At 34.4% G+C, this 26,103-nt stretch overlaps 1 protein-coding gene across 21 annotated transcripts in view; it reads left to right on the top strand.

Annotated features, from left to right (window-relative positions):
• MLIP (muscular LMNA interacting protein) overlaps positions 1-26,103 on the top strand; it is a 233,480-nt gene that overhangs the window by 187,874 nt on the left and 19,503 nt on the right. For 18 of the 21 annotated variants that reach the window (XM_079147617.1, XM_079147631.1, XM_079147623.1 and 15 more), the window contains one exon: positions 16,418-16,624. The exons of 2 other annotated variants lie outside the window; for them this stretch is intronic. In XM_079147617.1, coding sequence (XP_079003743.1) covers positions 16,418-16,624 — 207 coding nt within the window. Of the gene's footprint in view, positions 1-701; positions 1,444-16,417; positions 16,625-26,103 lie in introns of those variants that run through there. One more of the 21 variants, XM_079147632.1, reaches the window with a different exon arrangement.

The following is a 26,103-nucleotide window of genomic DNA, read 5'->3' as shown; positions in this document are numbered from 1 at the left end:
ATATTTACTTTTTCTTACAGGATATAACTAGATAAGCTTACTTCTTTATACTTAAAATTTCATCTTTTCTTTCTCTTTTGATGTTAACTTTCCCTTGAACTTGTATACACATCAAAATTGGAAGGTCATAACTAAAGTATTGCACTCTTCCATTGTAGTTGTCCACAATAAGGGAGATCTTTTTTCCTTCCCATCTTCACCTGACTTATGTAGGGGTAAAAGTCTCAGAAGATTTTACTTGCTTTTAAAAAAAGCAAACACACAAAGACCTATTTGCAATTTTTATCATAATGATATCCAAAGAATTAGTTGCTTAACAGATAGTTGGTGGACATGTAGCAACATATCACCTAAAAGTTTGTCAATCCACATGGAAATAATGACAATTTGAAAGTTTCATGCCAGGTGTTTCCTTCTGGGCTTCATAAACTCCAGATGTACCTGCACATCTTTATTTGACCTTGCCATATTTAGGACCTCTCATGTAGAGTAAACTCTAGTTTTGAAATAAGGCCTTGTTAAAATAGAATTAATAAAGGTTGCATTAGCTTTATACTAAAAATATTAAACAGAATTTCAAGAGAGGACAACTCTGTAAAAATAATTTACAGTAATATCCAAAATAAATATTATTGAAAGATTAGAAAAAGAATTTTATTTATTGGTAAGAAAAAAGATGCATTCTATATTTTGCTTCATAGGAGTCTCTGTTTCAAAACTCTGTTGAACTTCAAGTCAAGTTCAGATGGGCAATGGCCGCGTGCCTCTGGAGTGGCTTTGTCTATCAGTATATAAGATGTTTTTGGTGAAACTAATGCTTCCCTTTCACTGTGTGTAACAACCCCCTTCTTCCCTCTACACAGTCTCAGTTTCACAATTTCCTTAATTGTTAGCAAGTATACTTAGGTGACACAATCAGCAAAAGGTCTGTGATTTTCTTTTCTCTACTGTACATTTTCTTTGACACATGAGAAAAAGAATCATGACAATTCAAAAAGGAGGACATAATAAAATTTGGAGGTATTTTTGAATATGAGCTCTAAACTTTATGTGTTTGAAACATATTTTATAATCTCTAAACATTAGAGAGATTGTTACATATTTTAAAATGTCTTTGAGATTAGACAGAGTAATGGAAAGTAAAGGTCATGACAAGACATGTGAGTATGAGGATGTTAGCTATATGAAGAGAGGTAGGGATTTTCTCCTCCTTTTTGTGATATAAGATACATAAAGCAGATACTTTAGGCAGGGAAAATAGCAATTCTGAATAAGAAGAGCCATAAAAAGAATGCATAGAAGTGGGGAACTTTTAAAGCTGATAAATAAACTTTTTGAATACTGTTTAAAAATATGAAAGGCAGCTTGAGAAGTCTAGCCTATGGGGAGTAGAAATTAAGTTAGGGAAGCAGGTAATTTGAAGTAAACATATATATATATATATATATATATATATATATATATATATATATAAAGAAAACAGCATTAAAAAAGAAAGAAATGTATTTTTCTCTGTTTCAAAACTGCATGGAAACTGAGGTTTGGATTAAGTTTCTAAGTTCAAAGTTGGCAATTCTTTAGAGATGGGAGAAACTGGTTGACTTTTAGAGTTTTCAAAAATAGTAATCTAATCTCCAAATATGGGAATCCTAAGTGGAATTTAATCTGTTTTACTTCAGGCATCCAGATATCAACTTGTCTTATGGATCTTGAGATCTTTATTATCATTTTTACCTTATTTTTCCTTGCAAATAGAAAACTCTATTTGATAAGAAAATTAATAAATTATCAAGAAGTAGATTGTCAGTTACCTTTATCTAGTAAAGTCTAGGTAAATAGACTTAGCATATTTTATCTGCTCAAATAAAAGCAAATGCATATGACATTTATCACATTGGGTTTGTTCAGGAAAGCAAAAGTGTGCTTCATCTTTGGAGGCTTAGGTCTCCACGAAAGGCACGTGGTTTAAGACTGGTCCATTGTGGATGCTGAAGTCAGGCTATTTTTATCTTCCCATTTCAGAAACTATGTCCAGACAAACCCTAAAAACCTTCTTCATTTTGATGTGTAATACAACCACAGGGAAACTAGGGAAGCTCAGTTTTGCTGCAAGAACTCTGAAGTGTCTTCTGATCATGTCTGTGAGGTTTCGTTGCTTTGTGTAAAACCTAAACTTCACTGGTGAAACGAAGGGATTGGGCTAGACTATTGGTTCTCAACTGAGGATGATTTTGACTTGGACATTACTGGATGTCACAAAATAGAAGGAACAGTGCTACTGGTGTCTAGTATATAGAAGTTAGAGATGCTGCTAAATATCCCACAGTGCACATGATGGGTGCTCACAACCAAGAATTGTCGGTCTGGAAATAGCAATGGTATTGGTATTGAATCCTGGACAAGAGCATATCTTGGCTCCACTACTATGACTAAGAAAGCTCAGTACTTTATCCTTGTTGGGGAATTTTCAGTTTGCTGATTGGGTGCCTTCATTTTGCTTCCTAAGAACTTTTCCCTATTTGATTTATACAAAAGAGGTAAACCTCCTTATATGGAATTGCCCACATTCCAAATATTGTTCCATGTGGCCTCTTTTTATAATGATAGCCCTATTTGATAAAGGACATACATTTTCATTGATTCTGAATATATTTGTAAAATTATGGCTTCACTTCCTTTTGTAGACATTTTTACCTCCTTTTGTATTTCCTCAGTTACTGGGTTTTGGGATGATCAACTTAGAAAAATTAAAAATTTAGACAATCTGTATAACTCTTAAAATGCATGTTTTTGTATGAAGTCATTCCTGATACTGGACCATATTGTCTTCACCTGCAAAATGAGGGTGTTGCATGAGGTGGTACTAAAGTAAAGGTGCCCTCCTTTCCTGAAATTCTGTTGATGTCTTTAATCATGTTTTTAAATATTATTAGAGCTCTCCTGTATATTTTTCATTTTTCGATGATTCAAATAAGGTGGGAAGTAAGTAGTACTTAGGTCATAGGTTTATAGATGAAAAATCTTCATCTATTGTTAAGTCAATAATGACAAAACCCATCCACACATGGTTTATGGCGTGTGTGTATGCATGTGTGTGTGTGTGTGTGTGTGTGTGTGTGTGTGTACACAGCTTCAGCCCCTGATTTGAATTAACCATTTAGGTAGGAAATCTTTTCCTATTTTGAATTTTTCTTTCTTTAAATATCAATTCCTATTCACTCCCTTTGGTATTGAGAAATCATCAGTATCATTTATTGTCATGATTTCCCCTTGACCAGCTATAATTTTGTTTTTCTTTGCCTTCCAATAAAAATGCTAGGGGAAGAGATAATTTCTTTCCAAATTTGTGTGTGTGTGTGTGTGTGTGTGTGTGTGTGTGTGTGTGTGCACGTGCATGTAAAGGACTGATAAATATATACATAAGCATGTATATTTGTAGCAGTCTTTTTAAGAGTTCTGGTATTTGCTACTCAAGGTACTTCTTTTTCTTTTTATGTTGGCAAACTTTCCAAATATTTCTGGTGCAAATATCTTGAATAGGCAGGCTAAGTAGGCAACCCAAAATTTAAATGAAGAGACTTTTCACAATGAAAGCAAAGATGCCTTTGTGAATCTTTCCTGTTTTAGATTTACTGTCTCTGCATTCTTTTTGTACAGAAAACACTGTACTTTGATTCACTTATTTCATAATCACAAAAAACTCTGGGATAATCCTTGCAATAAACTTTGGACTTTTTGCTTTTTAAAACCTCTCTCTGGAAAGTGATGTGGGACTATGTGACAAGCTCAGTATATAAACTAAAATTTTGCTGCAGAACATCAACCATATCATTTAATTTCCTTGTTAAGATACTAATAGATTTGAAAGAACAAAACTCTAGTATATTAAAAACTGCAAAATCATCTAAAAAGTGTAATACTCTATTAACAAAGACAATATAAATTCTGCATTTAATATGCCTAAATACATAAATGTTGTAACATGAAATATATTGTAATGCTGAAAAATAGTTTGTGCATAATAGGTTTAGAATTTTAAAATAGTAAATTCAAAGATTAGGTAGATGCTTTTAGAATCAATAAGGTAGGAGTTTGTGAAATTTGTGTTTAGAGTGTCTCAGCTTCAAAATGTTTATCACAATAATAAAACCACAGTTTATTCCTGGTTGTCCTAGCCAAGACCAGGCAGTTCCTGAAGTGCTGAATGACACAGGAGTTGAGAAGAACACAAGTTAATCTTTCCATGTGCTTTTACAAAGAACGTCCTATCTCCTTGCTCTAAGTCAGTGATCTGCAGGAACTGGTCAAATAACAAATTGTTAAGCAACTTATCCTACTTATCCACTTAGAATTTGTCTACCATTTCTGTGATATGGAAGAGTTCTAATGCTCAAAAAATCTTTAACATTTAAAAAATCCAGTCAGTTTTTAAAATGTTTTACTCTCAATATTTGTCAGAGCACTGTCCCTCTTTTTTTTTTTTTTTTAAGGTATTTTTCTTAGACACATGAAACAGATTTTCTAGTCTATGATTTCCATAGGAGACTAGGTACAGGGTTGTTTATGAATCCTACCATTCCTTCTAATTTGACTTGGGGATACAGTTTATAGATCTTCCCTACCTCTGATTACCCAAATTTATCAGGGATTATTTTAACTGTCAGGAGCTCCACCTGGGACCCAGTCCAGTTGTGCTACTGGGGTATGGAGACCTTTCTCAGTTACAAACTGGGGCTTCTGATCTCTTTATTTTTCCTCTGCCTTTTCCACCCTCCTCTCCCCTGTCTCCTGTCCTCATCCACGTACTTCACACAGTCTCATTCTAACCAACTACGTACTCTTTCAGAATTTTAATGTTCAAGGTCCTACATTTTTGAAAGCCACAAGTTTTCCTTCTCAAAGTATTACTCTGTTGTAGGTTAGCTAAATCTACTTTAAACCTCAAAATCCAAAAAAAAAAAAAAAGTTATATTCCTCTTTGCCATTCTGCTCTAACCTATCCTGGGACCTTAACATGAAATTAATCCTTAGCTGCTTTGGTTGGTGGAAGCAACACTGAGCACTGGACTGAGGGGAAGAAAGAATTGGGCATTACTCTTCCCTGGTATTTATTTTCTGTCGTGCCACCATGGCTCATGATGGATGGTGCTGCTAACGTGTCTCCACCCTCACTCTATACCCCTCTACCCTTAATATTCAACCTTTGGACATTTGTGCCAGCCCCTGAAATAGGCCCAAGTGATTCCCCAAGCAATGAAGCAGACAACATCTCTGCTCCAATGGAGCTGGGAGTCTACTGAGTTCTGAAAATTCTAAACCTTGATCTGTGTCTCTTTCCTTCAGCCATTACTTAACCCTTTGCACCTTCTATACTTCCTCAATCAAAGCAATGCACTTTACTTTCAGACTGTACTCTCTGTGGCCTCCTACTGGAAAGAGAGGTGGTACACTTGCTTGGTTTTTGTTTCTCTGGTCCATTATGGAAACTTATCTTGGGTGCTACTTACTGCAGCCTTTTACTTTTCTGCTTCCTGAAAAAAGTGAGAAACATGATAGAATTCAGTGGAAAGAATATGGACTCGTGATTTGGGAAAAATCTGTCTCCTCACTGAACTTCAGTTTCATCTTACAAAACTTGGGTTACTAATCACCAGTTCTAATAGCCATTCTAATATACATTTATGATTTTTTAAGAGTAATGTAAGTTGGTTTAATAATTTTCCTGTTTTGTCAGCTTTATTGAAGTACAGTTGACAAAATTATATATGTGTGTGTGCAATGTGATGATTTTATATAACCATGCTTTGAATAATGATCACCACAACAAAATTAATCGACACATCTATCACTAAACACAGTTACTTTGTGTGTATGTGTGTGGAGAGGGAAGTGTGAGAGTGAGATCTACTCTCTTCTCAAGTTTCAAGTACATATTACAGTGTTGTTAACTTGAGTTACCAAGCTGCATATTACATATCCAGGAATCTAGTATCTTTAAAAGAATTCGTTATTGTTCTAGTTAGTTGTACACGACAGAAGGCATTTATACATTTTGATAGATCTTTTAACTGAAAGATTGTGTCCTTTGATGACCATCTTCCCCCAAATACTAGTCCCTGCACACCATCCTGCTCTCTGTTCCTGTGAGTTTGGTTTTTTTAGATTCCATGTGTAACTGAGATCATGCAGTATTTATCCTTCTGCGACTAGTTTGTTTCACTTCAAATAATGTCCTCTGGGTTCACCCCTGTTGTTGAGAATGACAGTATTTTTTTAAGGCTGAATAATATTCCATTGCCTACATACCACATTTTCTTTATGCCTTCATCCATTGATGGGCACTTAGGCTGTCTTGGCTGTTGTTGAATAGGGCTATGATGATTACAGAAATAGCCACTATGAAAGGGCATTGGACACTTTGAAAGGAAAACAATTTAAAATGTTTACTGTTATTTTCTTTAAAATCACCATAATTTTGGAAGAAAGGAGTTGATTCCCAGCTAAAGGGTCACCAATATTCTCCTCCATTTCTTTCCCTTCTATGGAAAATCGCAGAAGCTCCTTTTCCATGTTACATTCTGACTTATTCAGTTTAAATTGCTTTTTTCCCCTAAATATATCCTTGTGGGTAATGTAAGACAGGAATTAAACTTTATGTATAGAAAAATGTAAAACTCAGCACTTAGCACTTTCAATCTCTATTGCTCATGTGTTTGTGACATACTTTCTCTTTCTTTTCTCGAGTTCCTCTTTCAAATATTTTCACATGATCCATGCCATCTGCTCTGTGAAACTTGCTGTCAGACAACCATGTACTCTACACACTACATTATTCAAAGTCTATCTTGAAAATTATGTTGTATAGAGAGTTCAAAATAGCTAAGCATATGCTAACTTTTTCCTGCTTCACAAGCTTAATATTTTTTTAGTTCAAATCAGAATTCAAAATAGATAAGTGATGCTTTAAATATGTCTGTTTTAAAAATACATATGGATTCCTCAAAATCAGGATTTATAAACAAGAATTTGTCATATGTTCAAAATGAAGACAACTAACTTATTGCATTGATCTTAGTGTCATGTAGATAATTAGAATCTATTATTTCTTAGTAATTTGTTTTTTCTTCTGGTGGCATCTGTAAAATATTGATTTATCTTTGAATAAAGGAGTCATTTGTTATGAATACTTTTATAACTATTCTTCATTTCATGGACAGGGTGTTGCTTTAAGTTAAAACTGCAGCTGAATTGCTATGATTCTGATTTTAAATTGTTTTCAGTCCCAGGCAGCACAAGAAAGTTGACAGTAAGTGCTAAAATAAAATAAGCGTTGCTTTACCAAAAAAGTGGGAAGATGAATGTTAGGATGGAGTTAAAGTCTCCGGTAGTTTCACGGAGTAGTGCTCTGAGTCTGTAAAGGCACCATGTCCTCAGTCATATGCATAAACGTACATGGTGGGAAGAGGGGACAGCATGAGCAATGAGAAAGAGGATTTTCATCCTTTACACACCAGGAAAAGAGGTGACTTAAAAATGCTAGGATGGAACAAAAGAATCTCAAATATGCAGACGTTAATGAGAAGAATCCAAAGTGACTTAAAATGCCCTTCAGTGTTGCTTTTGGAAGGAGCGTTTTAAGTTCAACAGTTTGACTTTACAGTGAAGTAGAAAGGGGCCTTTTTCTAGAGTGGCAAATGTATCAGATATGGCTGTAACATTAATTTTCTGATGTCTCTGTCAATTAAGCAGAGCTAAATTAATTTATTCACTGCATATTTTTCTGCTAATTTTTCTCTAATGAACAAAGATATTATTTGCTTCTTAAGTTCTTGTCTTCTTGAAGTTTTACAGGATAGGTATTATATATAGTCAACTAAAATAATTCGTTTTTGAAAATCAAACTCTTAAGTAAAGCTTAAAATTTTGGAAAATTTTGTTGTAAATATTTTTATGTTGAAGAAGATAATTCTCAAGAGAATGAAAAGTGGTTTATAACTATTTATCAGACATAGTTCAGTTTTCTATCTGATAGAACATGTATAAGACTACTTTATGATCCCTGTCCATCCCTCAAAAAGTAAAAAAACATTAAGTATTCATATATTAAATGTGAAAGCAGTGTAGAATGATAAGCCTTTTCAGAAATCATGTAGAATAGCAATTCCTAGTCAGGCAAAGGTGGCACATACCTGCAAACCCAGAGACTCATAAGGCTGAGGCAGGAAGACTGCAAATTCAAGGCCAGTCTTGGCAACTTAATGAGACCCTCTCTCAAAATAAAAATTAAAAAGGCTTGGAAGTACAGCTCAGCAGTAGAGTGCCACTAGGTTAAATCCTCAGTACCCTTACTCAAAAAAGTAATTCCCAAAATATATGTGCTAAGTTCAAGATAATTTATTAGAAGGTGGGGTACAGATCTAATATGATAGACATTTTATTAATGTATTTTTAAAGAAATATTAAAACAGGGGTCACAAACTATGACATGCGGGTAAAATCTTGTCTCCCAGTGTTTTTATAAATATTTATTGGAACACACACATACCCATTGATTTCTGTATTGTCTAAGGCTGCTTTTACACTATCAAAGGAGGATTAGTAATTGCGACAGATGCATTTTTCAAAGCCTATAATATTTATTAGTTTGTTCTTCACGGAAAAACTTTGCCAACCCCTCACCTAAAGCAATAACAAAAGAATTTAAACTTTGTCCATTGATATGGGTTTTTATGGGTGTCCTTTGCAACTCTGAGGCCAGAAAAATTGAAACTTACGTGTATTCATACTAAGATTTCCTGGGAGTGTCAGAACCCTCCATTTTGCTGCAATGAATGGGGAGCCCTTGGAGAGCTGTTTCTTAAGCCTGTTGTGCCTTATTGCAATGCAATTGTACTGTCCAGTTAGCTAGATAAGTTGTTCTTCATTTTAACTATTTTTAACCAAAATCACATAGGCAAACAACTGTAAAAAGGAGAACAAAACTCCTGAAAAACAATCTAGATTGAATAGACCACTACTGATGTAAACACAACCAAGAAAGAGCAGATATGACACAACGCTTATGTAGATAAGTTAATCAGTCATAAATATAAATTGGAAACACTGCAAATCTACTTGAATTTAGCATGAAGTAGGCCAGTTTCTTGAAAATTATTAAAATTGCTTTTATATCTATCTTCATTGTGACTATTTCTAGTCCTGAGTGTATAATTGTGCTTGAACTTTAGTTAATTCATTATAGGGTGATATCATAATTAGTAAGCCATTTACAATGCAAGGCTTTCATGGACATGAAGATACTGTACAATCCTTAGTGTTGTTTAAAGACAGAGTATTCAACATTATGATGTGGAAAGTATCGCCGAGGTAAATGATAAAATTCTCTTCTCAGGAATCTTAATTGAGAATAGTAGTAAAAGTCTAATTTAATTGGGGATACATGTGTTCTCCCTGTCATAGTAAATATAACATATATATAAGGACAACAAATGATGAACAAAAATGTATTCCTTTGGTATGAAATGCTACTAGAAAATGTATAGAAAACACCTCTGAAAATTTGAAATAATCAGTACTGAGGAATTATGGTATTGGGGGGTTTTATTATATGGTTAAATCAAAGTATTAGATTTTAAAATGTTCTCAGTTTATAGCATTCCTGCCTTACATATAAAGTATACAAAAGTTGAGATTTTTAAGCTTTAAGGGAAAAAGAGAAATTTATTCTCTAAAGTAAGTAACTTCTTTAGCAAAAGCACTGTTTTATTGGAAACAGTGGAGGTATAATAGCAATGGAATTAAAAACCAGCTTGTGATATGAGGTTGCAGGTACATTGATATCCATAGGTAAACTATGATGACCAAGAAGATGTGGGTGCGTGCGTGCGCGCGCGCGCACACACACGCACACTCAAAATAGTCTGTACAATAATGAGATGGAGAAGGACCAGGAAAATCTTTTGGATCATTCTCCAGTTATCTTATGGCAAAGCACTTTGTAAAGAGGCCAAATTCAAGATGCACTATGAATATTTGTTTTTACTAATGAGGTTCTTGGTTTGAATACGGTACTTCAAAATTGGCAATTAATTACCATTTATCATTCTGAAATCATTTGAAGGCAAAAGAAGAAACAAAAACATAAATTCCTGTTAAACCACAATTAAGTAACAAGAAAAACTCCAAACCATAGGAAACGTGTGAAGACTGCTAAAAGCAGTGAAGAGAGTGAGAAACTATGTGGTTAGGAGGAAATGGAGTCAGAATATAATAACTGCAGATTCAGCAGTCTTCTCTGAGGATCAGGATGCACCTTAACATGCAAACCTCAAATCCCGGGTCTTCTCATGGGTGTGCGTGTTGGCAACAGAAATTCCCTGTCCTGATTTTCTTTTGAGAAGCAGAGGAGTTGAAGTTGTCTGTACATTGAATTACAGAAAATCATATTTGTCAGGTGCTTTCTTCCCATGGCAGCCTGGACACAGAAACATTACTGTGTAGTGTACCATATGGCACAGCTTTATTACTGGGAAGAAGAGAAGGCTAAACCAACCCACACCCCAAACACTGGGGCACAAAGATAATCCCAGGCAGTGGGCCCTTCTCCATGTGAACCAGTTGTAAAAATTTCTTATGCAGGAAAGATATATTTACTATGGAGATAAATGAGGTAAGAGAGAAAAAAAATAAAGGGATAAAGTTTCACAATCTCCTAGTCTATAGACTTTAAAAACAATGTGCTGAGCATAGTTGAAATGATGAAATATTTCAGATACCACAGTGAAAAAGAGAGAAGTCATAACCTTCATAATGGGTAAAAATCCTTTACGTAAAGGAAGTGAGACTCTATTGAAATGTTAAAGGATACAATTTATAAGAAAAATACAATCACTAGAGTATCTAAAGATCAGAATATAATATTAAGATTCATATAGAAAATGAAAGAGACAGTATTAAAATAAATGAAAATATGTTACTGGTGAAATACTTTATTAATTCATTTTTCAGTTTATAATAGATCAGACAGAAAAAAACAGGTAAAGATGGATTATCTACAGTAAATCTATTAGATATATATTTGGACTCTGTATCCCACAACCAAAGAAAAGCACAAAACTAAAAACTACTCTTTTAATATCTGTTGGATCCTCATAAAAATTGATTGCATATTTGAACAAAAAGGGAACTCCACTAATTTTCAAAGTAGATATGGTATACACAAATTTATCTTACCACAAAATTTATAAATTAATAACAAACTAAAAAAACAAAATTGTTCCTCTCATCTGTAAGTGGAAATTTTTGCTTTTCAATGAAAAAGGAGGAAATTCAAGACAAAAATTCCCTTTTCTTCTCCTTTCCCCCCAACTTTATTGAGATATAATTAAGTTGTGTATATTTAAGGTGTACAACTTGATGTTTTGCTCTGTATGTATTATAAAATGATCACAATCAAACTAACATATTCATTACCTCACATACCTAATATTATAATGATGATTATTATTTTGTGATACCAGCATTTAGAATCCACACTATCAATTCATAGTATACAGGACATTTTTTGTTAATTATGGCAATATTTCTATTCATTGGATATCCAGAACTTATTTATCTTGAGTAACCAAAACTATATAAACTTTGACCAACATTGCCCATCCTCCCAATTCTTGGGGCAGTGGCAACTACTTTTCTAGTCTCTACTTCTACAAATTTGACTGTTTTATTTTAATTTTACTATTCTAAAACCCACATATAAGTGAGATCACACATTATCTGGCTTTCCATGTTTGACTTTTTTCCTTCCAGTTTCTTCCATGTTGGTACAAATGGCAGGATTTCCTTTCTTTGGTAAGGCAGCATGATTTTCCATTGTAGTTTTACTACTTTTTTTAATATGTTGATCCATCACTGGACATTTAACTTGTTTCCATATCTTGTTGTTTGTGAATAATTATGTAGAGAACATGAGAGTGCAAGTATCGCAAGATACTGATTTAATTATATCGAAAAGGGGGATTGCTGGATCATATGGTAGTAATATTTTCAATTTTTCAGGGAATTTCTTTACTGCTTTCTGTAGCGAGTGTTGCAATTACATTCCCAGAAACAGTGTACAAAGGTTTCCTTTCCTTCATAAACTCATCAATATTTTTACCTTATGTGTTTTTATCTACATTTTTTATTTTGTTAATTTGTTTCTAACCGATAAAAAATGTAATAATTGAACATTTTATTGCACTATGTGATGTTTTGTACATGTACAGATTGTATAATGTTAAAATCAGGTAAGCATATTTATTTCCTCAAATGTTTATGATTTCTTTTTTTTATGAAAATTTTCACAATCGTTTCTTCTAGCTTTTTGAAAAGTACAGTATATCATTGTTATCTATAGTCATCCTGCTGTGCAATAGCACACCAGAACTTTTTTGCCCCTAATTAACTATACCTAGTAGTCATTGATCAATCTTTCACCATTCCTTCCTCCTCCCTACTCTCCTCAGCTTCTGATAACCATGGTTCTTTTCTCCACTTCTACAAGATCAATGTTAATATTGTAGGAGTGAGATTATGCAGCACTGTCTTTCTGTACCTGTATTATTTCATTTAACACAATGATCTCTGACCCAATTGATGTTGTCACAAATGAAAAGATTTTATTCTTTTTTAAGGCTGAATAGTTTCCATTGTGTACATGTACCACATTTTCTTTACCCATTCATTGATTGATGGACACTTAAGTCGTTTACATTTCTTGGCTGTTGTGAATAGTGTTGCAATAATATGGTAGTGCAAGTGACTCTTCGACATACTGATTTCACTTCCTTTGCATATGTACCCAGTGGTAGGATTGCTGGAACATTGTTTTAGTTCTAATTTTATGAGGAACTTATTTCATTTTCCATAATGGTTACACTAATTTATATTCCTACCAACAGTATACAAGGGTTCTCATTTCTCCACCTCCTTTCCAATACTTGTAATCTTTGATGTTTTTGACAATATTCATTCTAATGGATGTGAGGTGATATTGCATTGTGGTTTTGCTTGCATTTCCCTGACAATCCAGTAATGCTGAACTTTTTTTCATGTCCCCATTCACCTTTGCACCTACTCATTAACCATAACTTCTTTTGAGAAATGTCAACTTAGGTTCCATTATGGTTTGGATATATGGTGCCAAAAGCTCTTGTGTTAATACAGGAATTGTTCTGTCTCACCTTGGGCTCAGAACAGTGCAGTCAGTCCACTGTGAGCTAAATCTCTGAAACCATGGGCCAAAATAAACTTTTCCTCCTCTGTTTTGTTCTTGTGAGGTATTTTGGCCACAGGAATGCAAAACTGCCTAACACAAATCCCTTGCTTATTTTTAAATCAGAATATGTTTGTGGGGGGGGTATTATTATTCTTATATTGACTTGTTTAAGTTTTATATATACTTTGGATATTAGCCCTTATTGGGTATATAGTATACGGATACTTTCTCCTATTCCATAGATTGCCTTTATTATTTTTTTTCATGCATAAAATTTTAGTTTTTGTTGCCTATGTTTTAGGTGTCATATGCAAAAAACTATTCCCCAAGCCAATGTTAAAATAATTTTTACTTTTTCTGTTTTATTCCCTAGAAGTTTTACAGTTTCAGGCTTTACGTTTAAGTCTTTTATCCATCTTGAGTTGATTTCTTGCATATGGTGTGAGATAGGGTCTAGTTCTATCCTTCTGATGTGGATATCCAGGTTTCCCAACACCATTTATTAAGAAGTCTATTATTTCTCCCTTGTATGGTGTCAAAAATCAGTTTACTGATCATAAAGAATGGATTTATTTTTGCACTGTTTACTCTGTTCCATTTGTTTACATGTCTATTTTTATGCCAGTACCTTACCATTTTGACCTTACCATAGGTTTGTAATACATTCTGAAATCAGGAAGTATGTTGTTCCTTCACTACCCTGAAGAAAGCTATTTGGAATATTGTCTTTGGGTTCATAGGACTAAAAATACTTTTTAATAATGCTGTTTTCGCTTATTTATATCTTCTGATTTTCTATAATGATTATATCTTAATTTGTATAATATTAAAACCAACTTCTTAAAATAATGAAAAAGAGACCCAACTTGCAAAAAATAAGATTTTTATCTGAGGGAAAAAGGTAATATGATCATTGTCCTTATAATTATTATATTTTAGAATATATGTTATAGATAAAATAGTCCTTGGAAGAAAATTTATAGCTTAATGAGTAAATATGGAGGAAACCAAGAAAAAGAAGCTTAGGATATTGGAAACAGGAACACAAGGGCAAAGCAGAGAAAATACCCAGGGTAGTGCTAAAGAGAATGGCAAGATAACAACCTGAAGCAAAGCCCAGGAGATGGCTAGTACAGAGGAGAAGAGGGCGCTTACGTGACATAGATATCAAGAATCTTTTCTCCTTTATCCTGCATTGTTCATCTGGCAGTAGTCACATGAGGTTGGCCCAGGTTCTTCCTTCTCCTTGGCCAGTCCTGGTACTGATAAAATTCTGCTCTCTCCATCTGCCCGGCTGCCTGGGTAAGCTGGGGACACCACGTGATCCTATTAAGTGTTCAAGTTCGACTTCCTCCCATGAGTTGGATACTAGCACAGAGAACTCACAAGTATAAAACACAGAGCTGCACACCCTAGGAAGACATTTTCCTCCTGGCTGCACAGAACTAGACCCTACTGGAGTCCCCATGTGGTGTACCCTTGTTTCCCATGAGTCACTGCAAGCTTGTCCCTTGACATCCTGAGAATGAGTTTTTGAGTCCACCCAGAAAAACAAAACCTAACAATAAACCAGAGAGAGTTCAGTCACATTTTCTCCTAAGCATTTTCAACTACCAAGAGCAATTCACCCTTTTCTTGTACAGCTAGTTTTGTGCTTGCTATTCAGTTTTCATGTTAATCACTTTTCACACTGATTAAGATGTGTAATGAGTTCTTAATAAAACTAAAATATTTGAGAAATAAGACAAAACAGAATATATTTCAATATGAGAAGAATGAGAAGTATTAGTTAATGAAAATAGACAAAAGAAAGAAATGAAAACTGTATTAAGTGACAGAGGAGATAAGCTTATCAGTGTTAGGTGATTTGATTTTAAGAGATACACCTGGAATTTCTAAGGGAATCAACTGAATGACAATAAAAATTAGTAGGATAACTCAATAATGTATATTGGTAGGAAATAATGTGTTTTGCATACTAATAAATATTCCAAAATTGCTAAATGAAAAAAAAACATATGCAATACAGAATATTGTATAAAGGATGCTATCTTTTTTATAGTAAGTGTATGCTTGTTGTGATATGTGAAATTAGAATATATATTTGTGTCTTTGTTAAAGAAATACTTGAAGAACAAATGAAAAACTAGTAGAAATAAAACACAGTCACCCTTTCAAGGTACACAAGGTTAAAACTCATCATTCTGCAAGTTTAATATTTTTAATGTACTTAAAAATTTCCAAATAGTTTTAAAAGTAAATTTTAACCCATTATTTGAAAATATTTAAAAAAATAGGACATCTTCTTGTATAGCAACACACCAAGCATACATTTTTGAAAAAATGAATTCAGGATACACCAGAAAAGTATATACATGTATATGCACATATATATAGTGACTTTTTGCAACTTTTCTTTATAGGCTAAAGACTTCTCATTCTTGTGATTTCCTTGCTCAGCCACATCATTCATAGTCTCATTTAATAGCTCTTACTTTCTACAAGTTTTTTGGGTTCAACCCCTTTCCATGTTAAAGACCCACCTGAGGTAAGGGCTGCTACCTCTCTCTGCAGTTGAACTCATCTATTTGCTGTACTGCTAGGTTCTCTCCAAGAGGACACTGGAATAGAAGTTCTCCTTCCTTCCTCCCAGATTCACTTTTCCCCCATCCGTTTACTCTGCTAAATTCAACTTGATAACTAATTTTTCTGTGAACTAATCCTAGAACTAATCCATCCAGTAGGATGGAGATCCCCCTGCTCAGTTGTTAATATCCTCTGTAATGCTCTATCCTTTCTTCTCCAATTTCTCCCAGAGCAAGTCAGAAGCATCCTTGAATTAGTTTCCACTGCTATTATTTCTTCAAATAACCCCAGCCAGCCTCTTTGGATAGGCTCTTTCCTTTCTTACACATTTTGCTTTCAATACTTCCATAAATAGCAATTTTGCAACCTTCAGGAGACACTGTGCAGGCCCTTGTTTTGCTCTGTGAAGAAGCTGGAGATGAGGACTAGAAGGGAATTATTGAGAGAGACAAATGGTACACTCCAAAGCAGGAGTATTGTGAGTTTTCTTCATACTAGTGATTCTAGAGTAGACCTAAAAGTGTGCTTGACTTTCGTCCACTAACATACTCCTTATGCCTTTCTTCTTCCCAGGATGTGACAGTGCCTCACAAGCCTGTTTCGCTCCATCCTTTATATCAGACTAAACTCTATCCTCCTGCTAAGTCCCTGCTGCAGCCTCAGACCCTCCCACATGCTGACTGTCTTACCCCAGGACCCTTCAGTCATTTGTCCTCCTTCTCACTGAGTGACGAACAGGAGAATTCTCATACTCTCCTTAGTCACAACGCCTATAATAAGGTGAGAATTCTCTGCCCAAACGGGGATTATGCTGTGCTGTGAACCTTCACTATGCCTAACTATTAAAACTTAAATAAAGGAAGAAGCTTATAGATTAAGAATATTTAAAGATTTAACATTTAAGTGTGTTAAGAATACCAAATATTTGTATTAAAGAACATTGTTTATTAGCAGATAATAATTGAACTTGAGAAATAATAAAAAAAATTACTTTTCTTTTTAAAGTCATTTCCTGATTTGTGTTTCTCATTTTCATGTTCTAACACCAATGTGAAGTTGCCAAGAAATGTTCTGAAACTTTACAATATGCCATTACTAATTTATGTTGTAGTTTTAGTTCAAAAACTTCTTTAAATTACAGTAACTTGATGAGGAGGCACTTATAATTGCATTCAATTGGCAAAGAAATACTTAGAATTTCAGCAGGTATCTGCAAAATAATATTAACATTGCATTTTTAAATATGCCTAGCTGTCTCATTAGTGCAGAGTGATGAGATATGTAAAAAGTATGAAGTAGTCAGTACCTGGAAAAAATATATATACATGTATATACACACATATGCATATATATACATTTGTATTATGTGTTCTATTAGAAGTCAGGTCAATACTATAGGGGGCTTATGTATAATCTAGCTTTTTGTCTTGAGTGCTATATTGTAAGGGCAATGTAGTTAGTACAGATTCTCATACCCTGAAAATTTCCTAAAAAATAATTTATGGATTAAACTGGACCTTCAAATAAATTTTCTTATATAATTCAAAATCTTGTTAAGCATTTATCTTCCAAATTCTTTATAACTAATGAAATACATCACTATAGTTGAAAATCAATCAAGGCCATCTTCCAGGAAACAGGTGAACAATACTCCTTGGGCCCTGAGATTTGTTTTTTAGAAATAATGTTCATAAACTCAGTCTAAACACAATCATCTAAAAAGTCAACACTATCATATAAGGAGGAGTGAGCTATTTATATTTTATGCCATCTGTGAAAGCTGAGTGATCAGTCCTGATTAGACGAGGTCTAAAACATCCATTGTCTGCCAACAAAGTTCAAGATGACATTTTTATGACTTTTGGTTGTTTTTACCCTTGATCTTGAAAAAAAAAAAAACTATCAGAGGAGGAAGAATGATATTTAAAAATTATTTGATACTATTTGAAATTCTCTGTGATTTATTCCTGTCAATATCCATGAAATCCATTTAGGTATTGAAGTTAATAATTCTTATAATAATGTAACCTGTTTCCTAGACATTGTCATCTATGATAGGGTTATGATTGTATTTTGTAGACATAAATTACAGGAACTAGCCTATTCTTTTGATTTTTAATTGTGTTTTATGGAACTGTTTAACAAAGAAAGACTCAGCATTTCATTCGTATTTTAGTCTTTGCTTGTTCAGATTGTGAAGAGCAATACATAAAAGTCATGTGAATCCAGCCATGGTGGCTAATACCTATAAATCCTGACTGCTTGGGAGGCTGAAGTGCAAGGATCCTTGAGCCCATGAGTTGGAAACCAGCCTGGGCAAAATAGTGAGATTCTGCCTAAAACAAAGAAACAAACAGAAAATAAAGAAAAAAAGAAGAAGAAGAAAAAAAAAAAGTAAAAGCCAAACCATGTGAGTTTGGACAACCACTTTCAGTTCACATAATAGTTTTTGTCTTTCAGAGCCTGAGATTAATTGATAGGGAATAAGGAAGCATTCATAACCCAAATAATATTATTAATAAAATCACCATCATGGTAATCATCATCTGTAGTAAGACAATATTTTCTAGTGGAAGACTCAATTGCTTAGTGTTGTATATCTACTGCACCTATTAAAATACATGAATCATCCAGTTGGATATGTAGGTTTACCAATCTCGTGTTGTTGACATTGAGCCAATACCATACTAATTTATCAAGAATTCTTTTTACTTGAAGTTGCTTCTTGTCTGGAATTGTAAAATGTAATCTACCACCCAAATTAACTTTTCTCCAACACCCTACCATTACTCCCTTACAACTTTACCCACTGGGCTCATCTCCAAACTCAGATCTTCCACCCTTCCCTCTGAAGGACCACACTGATTTTGACCTGTCAGTCTTTAGGGTCCCTCATCAGCAGGAGCTACAGAAGGTATCCCATAGGTGGGATCCTTGTGTTGAGTCTGCAATGTATTCTTCTAAATTCCAGGAAGTCCTCATGTACTAAGTCCTCACCCATGCTCTTCCTTCCTTTCTTAGTTGCCAGATGGAACTCTCTTCTATGATGTCACACCTCACACAATGGTCTCAGGTGCTTTCATTTTCATTCTGGCATAAACCAGTATATCTATCTTCCTTTCTTTCCTCCAGTCTCATGAAGAAAGTCATTAATTTACTTCCTCTATAATCATTAAAAGTGATATAGCCCAGTGGGTAAGACCATAATGCTTCTAGTCACTTAATCCAAATTCATTCTTGACCCCATGCCTTCCAGATGATGATACTGGGCATGTCACTTGGCTTCCGCATGCCTCCATTTAGTCATCTTTAAAACAGATTATAACAGTACCCAACATTTCAGAGCATTGTAGAAAAAATGGTGTAATATATACATAAACTATGCAGAACAGTGCCTGAAACAAGACAAGATAGGTTAGATCTTCTTATTTCTAAGCCTTCTGGAATTATTCCTATTGCTGTCTTGAATTTTCATTTGTTTTTTCTCCATAGGATGCTTTCCCTTAGTGTGCAGAAACATCAAACATAAAAATGAAACAAAAGGATCTCTTCGCCCTTTGCCTTGATGATGCTGTAAATCTAGAATTTTCATAATTTTATGTGTCTCAAAATGGTCAATAATAATAATTTTTTCCTTCTCTATAAGCTAACTCTTTAACCCATTCTTGAAAGTAGTCCTTTACCTCCACCACTCCACTGACATTGCTCCAACAAGATTAATCTTGTCAGGAAATTCTGCTTCAGGTCCTCGGTCCTCTATCTCTTTTATCCCTGTCTAGTAGTTCATGCAGTTGATCATTTGCTCTTGAATATTGTCCTGACTCTACTCCTGGGATAGATTACATTCCAACTTCCTGATAGCACCTTCTTTGTTTTCTGTTCTTCTACTTCTTATTTCTAATTGCCTCACTTCAGATATTCGCCAGTTACAGGCCTCAGTAATTATCTGAATACTGATAAGTCTCAAATCCACATTTCCAATTTTGCTTCTCCACCGAGATCCAGTTTCTCATCTTTAGCTGCTTGCTTATCACTTCCCTGGATGTCATGTTGTCACCTCACATTCATTTTACCTGAAACTAGTTCTGCATTGGCTTCCCTACTTCTGTCATTAATATCATATTTCTAAATTTCCAAGCTCAAAACTAGATTTGTCTATTATGATTCATGCTTTTCTGCTTTGTCCTCACAGCTAGTCATTCACCAAGTCAAATGCTTTCCTCTTATGCCATGCTTCTCATATTATCTCACACTCTTCTTTATTATTATTCATCTTACTTTAAACTGATCTACTTATTTTCCTCCAGGCATGCCTTGAGCATGTTCAACTCCTCATTCTATCCATATAAAAAACACTTTCCTACTTTCCCCCTTATTGCTTTTCTCTCTCTATCTCTTTCTTTCCTTTTAATATGGGATTTGCTAAATTGTCAAGGCTGGTCTTGAACTTGTGATCCTCCTGCTTCAGTCTTCTGAGGAGCTGGGATTACAGATATATGCCACAGCACCTAGTCTTTTTTCCTTAATGGTGCAAACCATTGTTGTACTTTATGACCTAGTTAAATTATCCCTCCTTTTCAGTGAAGTTTCAGTATCGACATTGAAAGTGGTCTTTTTGTTTTCCACCTTTCAAATACTGTAATACTTGCCAGTGACAAGGCATCTCATGCATTTTATAGGTCATCCTGTAATTTGCTTATTTGTTGCGCATGTTTTGGTGTTCATCTAGGATGTGATACATTTAATAAGGTATTCCCACCTTTTAGACATGGCAATAAATATGTTAATGGCAAATGAATACTAAAATGACAAGGTGCTTTTGGAGCACCTTGATATGAAAGCATAGGTGGGGTCGGGATGTGAAGGCAGGAGGTATCTGAACTGCCTCTGCTATTTATGGACTCTGGTGTCTTCCGGGGAATTCTCATTTGTGTCTGGTGTCTGACCACCAGTTGGATAATACCTGGCTGCATCTTTCTTTCTTCACCTGCATAACATGCCTACATGGGCTATTTCTGTGTCCCTCAGCATTCATAGGAACACATTGTCATTGTATGCTGGAAACAAGTAAACTCTTTGCAGCTATCTCACAACCATCATTTTAGAAGACCTACATATTCTCCTCTCTGTTCCTACTCCCTTTGCCAGAGGGACTCTCCAAAAGGGTCCATATTTATGAGTTCATCTACTACTTAAAATTCATTTATAACCCTGCATCAATACCTTCTGCACTGAATTTGTTCTTCTCGTCATATATGGACATGCACAGAACAGGGAAAAATTTGAGTCACCTATGTACATGTTCCCAGCTGAGGTTAAACAGGGCAATGCTCTGCTTTCTTGTCTCAGCTATTACACTGTAAACAGTAATGCTTTGTGTGATCTACCTAGTACTATTTTTGTTTGTGTGTATTTGCTTACTAATTTTGTTATTTAAAATGAAATTGAAATCGGGGGTTGAAGTGCTGTCTAGAGTTCCTTCAAGCCAAGAGGAGCATGTCAGGTGAGGCTTTTAATTTTTAGGCATGAATTACAGTACCATAGGCTGTGAGTTGTCAATAAAACTGACATTAAAAAACTGTTTTAAAACAGAACCATACATAAAACAAGTTTTATTGATGGGTTGATAAAAATATGAATACTGAGAATAAATTGTATTTTTGTTTGGGCTTCTCTTTATCAAACGAAGAATAGAATTCACCTACATAGTGGTTTCCTTTGGAGGTAGTTCCAAGACAAGACAAGGAGAGGAATCTCATAAAGGGTGTGTTAGCAAGCAAACCACTACTGGGAACTGGAGCTTGATCTTAGGTGGGGGAATTTGAAAAGCCAATGGAGGACACAGTTCAGAACCTTGCTTTCAGAAAAGAGAGGAGGGAAATTCTGATAGTCACTAGTTCAGGGTTGTTCCCTTGTTCCTGGGAGGCAGGCAGCATAAATCTCCAGAAAATGCCCTAAGGCAAGAAAAGCAGAGGCAGGTAGTTTGAAGTTCAGGGACTGGATGGAGATAAACAGATCCAAGATGATATAACTGAATCAATTATTTATATGTGTGTGTGTGTGTGTGTGTTTATATATATACAAATATACATATGTATATTTTCTAATCTCATGTTTATGATTTAAATTTGAAATCCTGGCTCCTGCAAATCAAAATTTTGGCTATCGAAATGTAAGGGTATTTTCTTCATTTTTGGTATGTCAGGCATTGGGCTATGCATACTGCTGAAATGATGAAGAGCACAAAAGAACAATGCATCTGAATGTGTGGGGTTACAATCTTAAAATTGTTTCTCATTTCTAGTCATTTTTCAAATGTTCCCTCTGTCTTGCAATGCATTTAAATTTTTTTATTTTCAAAGATAGTAAAGTATCAGGTGCAATACATGTATTTATGTCTAGATTAAGGCCCTCAGAGTCTTTCCTGTTAGAAAATTCAGTTATTTTAGAAAGATGACTCTTGATAGGTACCATTAATATGTTGTATCAGGCATCTCTACTGCCTTCTTGGCCCTCAGGTGAGAAAAGTTATATGCACATAAAGTAAATAGTTTATCCCTCTCCATAACATTGATACTTTCCTCCATCTATCCTCTAACTCATTTCTCCTGTCTTCTATTCATAATCTTGGAGGTATAGCTGTCTTCTTAAATCAACCCCAAATTCCAATTCTTCTGGCCTGCTTTAAATATTCCAACTTAATTATTCTGTCCTATGCACTGTTTCCTCTTTTCTCATCCTAACTACACACCCCTCTTATTTTTTTTTTTTTTTTTTTTTTTTTTTTTTTTTTTTTTTTTTTTAAGCTCAACTACAGGCCCTGTAGACAGGAAGTTACCTGGAGTCATCTCTTCCTATTTTCTCCCTTGAGTTCCTACTCTGCCAATTTGCATCAGCTACAAGCAAGAAAACACATGACCAGTCTATGTATAGAACCCAGAGGTGTGGGGACTAAGCCTTCACAGTCAGGGTGACTTTTCTGATCTGTTGGCAGGAGGAAGGCTAGGATTTCCGAAGCAGGAAGCCTCTATTTACTGTGAAAGCTTGAGAGGTTTTACAAGCAAGAATAGGATCTTTATAGACAGAGAGACAGCTTTGAAGCCCCAGGAGAAAATTCACAGGCATCCTTAAAGACATCTTCTCTTCAGTTAAAAAAAAAGTTTATTTTGATACCTAGTTTGTGATCATGCAGCCATTTTATTTTACATTCAGTTGTTTAAAAATGCATTATTATTGAGCCTTGTTTGTCACAATACACCATTTCATTTTGAGTCTGCTCATGTCCCATGAAAGAGAAGAATAAGGATAGTGGAGTTCTGTGCAGATATATTATCCCATATGTCCCCCTGCTGTTAAATCCTATAGTACATTTTTAATGCAAGGGATAGCTTTCAATTTGAATACTTCAATGCTTTTCTTTGGAATGGGCTCTAGAAAAATCCCTCCTACTAAAACTTTCACTTCAGGGCCAGAGAGAGTTGTTCAAACCATCTCTGTTCTCCTCACCCAGAACCCCTCAGGACACTGACCATGCCCACTGCCACTTGCTAGACCTCCAAGCTGCTATCATTGCTGAGGTCAGGACAAGACCTTGATGTCTCTTGTATAGACAGGAAAATGCCTATTTTTACGTGAATGATTATATATCTCCGTCGGTCTGAAGTATTTTAAAAATATATACTAATATGTGTTTTCTTTTTTTTTAAAGGAATTTTATTTTTAAAAAGTTTTTTGAAACAACATGTCTACCACTATAATAAAGTATTTCAGTCAATAATTGTTTTAAAAATGATTTGACTTTAAATATTTTTAGTGTCCATTTTCATTTTCAAAAGTGTCATGATTTTATTAGTAACTCTATAAGTCACTTAACTTATAGTGAAATGCAAGTTGAAATTCATCTGCAGGGTCTTTGTAATAAGTCATCATTTGCTGAATTTCTTTTGTTGGATTTAATGTTTTATGCTTGTATTTGAAAAGATAATTCAAACTCTTGCTTTTAGGCTCCTTCCTTATAAAATGGCAACAAAACAAAACCCAGAACAAAGCAAAAACAAAACAAGGGTGGGGGGGAATCCCCTCTATTCTAGAATTTTTGCAAGTAAAACTTGTGGTCTAACTTAAGTACTCAATTTTATACATCTTCAGCATCTGTTTTTATTAGTAGATTTTGGTGCTGGATTGCAGAAAAATCTACCAACATAACTTGTAGGACATTACTCTCATTTTAAGTGCCTTTTCCTTTTTATTACAACATATAATGCTTTCTGATTTATTCACATATGTATTCCCTTTTATTTCCATTTCTCACCCTTCTTTCTGTCCCCAGGGAACTATTCCAAAGCACTTGATGTGTATTTTTTTTTTTTTCTTGCTTTTGTTTGTGAACTTTCTTTCAAAAGTTGCCTTGATATTTTGTATGCATATAACTTAATTTACATAAATGCTTTGTCACATACTTCATTCTTTTTTCAGTGGGTTTCTGTCTCTACTACAGTTGTAGAGCTTTGGATTTATTTAAAAAATTCTGACTCTAGGACCCAAACTGGCCCAACTGCGTTAGAATTATCTGGGAACTTTAGATAAATGCAAATTCCTGACCCCACTTAAAATTTCTAAATTCAGAATGTCAGTGGACTGGGTGACTACAAAGTTTTTTACTTCATAGAAAATTCTATGCTTTCCTTTGAAAAAAAACTTTCCCTTTTTTGCTTTTAAATTCTGTAATGATTCACTAAGGAAATGAACTTTATTATGAAAAATAACTTGAAAAGGAAATTATTTATATTTACAGGTTGATAAGTGCTTGGTTATAATTGACCTTTTTTTTTTTTTTTCCTCTCATAAAACCCCCAGTAAGGGAGGGGTGGACAAAGATGGGCAACAGTTATTAGCTATAGATCAATAGGAGAAATAAGTTCTGGTGTTCTTTTGCACAGTAGGGCAGTTATAGAAAAGGATAATGTAAATTTATCAAATGTACAAAAAGATACTGTACATTTCAAAAAAGTCTAGAAGAAAGGATTTTGAATCCTTTTCCACAAATAAATGATAAATATTTGAGGAGGTAGACATGTTTACCCTGATTTGAACTTTCCACAATGTACACATGCATTGAAACCTCACAGTACGTCACAAATATGTAGAATTTTTATGTCAATTTAAAAAAATTAAATGCTAAAAAAATTAAAACAAACCAGTAAATAAGAGGAAACATAACTGTTAAATAGTGTACTCATTAGCTTAAGTAACAGATTTTTATTAGAGTTTTTTTTTAATTAAGTAAGTTATAAAATGTTGGGTTGAGTTCATAATTGATTTTGTCCACACGTGTGTTTAACATTTACAATTGGACCTAAGTGTTTAGACTTCCATTACCTGTGGACTTATTGAATCAAAGGCATACATATTTTATTTTCCTGTGCACTTCTTCAATTACTAAGTCATTTCTATGAAAAAAATTACCACAGCTTCCCCCTTGTATTTTCAAATGATTTATTCTTTAAGAAATTAAAGTGCTTTTTTCATAAAAATATTTTAAGTTACAACAATCCTTCATATTAGAATTATGTTTTTGCTAGGACAGATGAAGCATTTTACTTGAAATGTATTTTATCTTCATAACAATGGAATATTTACCATCAGTTTCTATGACCCTTTTCTCTGAGCAGTTCTTGAAATTATAGATTACGAATAAAGAGGAAAAAATGAATAGAGAGCAAATACAACTTGTTTGCAGTGAAAAAAATGGAAGAATGAGTAAAATGCAGGGTTTTTTTTCTGTCCAATTCCATCCAGTATTTGTTTTTGCTACCTAAAGGACCACTGCACCACTTATCATAAGCCATGGGTGAGTCATCTATTAGAATAGAGAGGGAACCTACTTAGCAAAATGTAGTATGAATGAGAAGTACACAGTTCAGTGAATAGGGAAGGGAAACAAACCAGTAGCAATGGACAGACAGGCACCTCCCTTTGCTTTCATCATGTGGTATTAGGAGGTGGCACTCCTACTTCCTACTCCAGTGTCTCTGTGAGGTTTTGTGATAGTAAGGTGCTTTGTGAGCAAGGTAAAAGGTCAGAAGGCAGGACATGGTCTTTCATGTCCCAGATGGGTAGGTGGGAAAGGCCCCTTCCCAAGACTTTAGCCTGCTTCCAGGTCATAGGCATCTCCTTTCCTGACACTCTAAATATTTTACCCTGTAAATGTTGATTTCCCTTATTCAATTTCTTTGTCTTCGTCTTTTCCTCAAACTTAC

Source organism: Sciurus vulgaris (assembly GCF_902686455.1).
Source record: "Sciurus vulgaris genome assembly, chromosome: 7".
NCBI classification, from domain to species: Eukaryota; Metazoa; Chordata; class Mammalia; order Rodentia; family Sciuridae; genus Sciurus; species Sciurus vulgaris.
The sequence above is the reverse complement of the archived record's forward strand: the minus strand, read 5'-3'. Positions and strand labels throughout refer to the sequence as shown.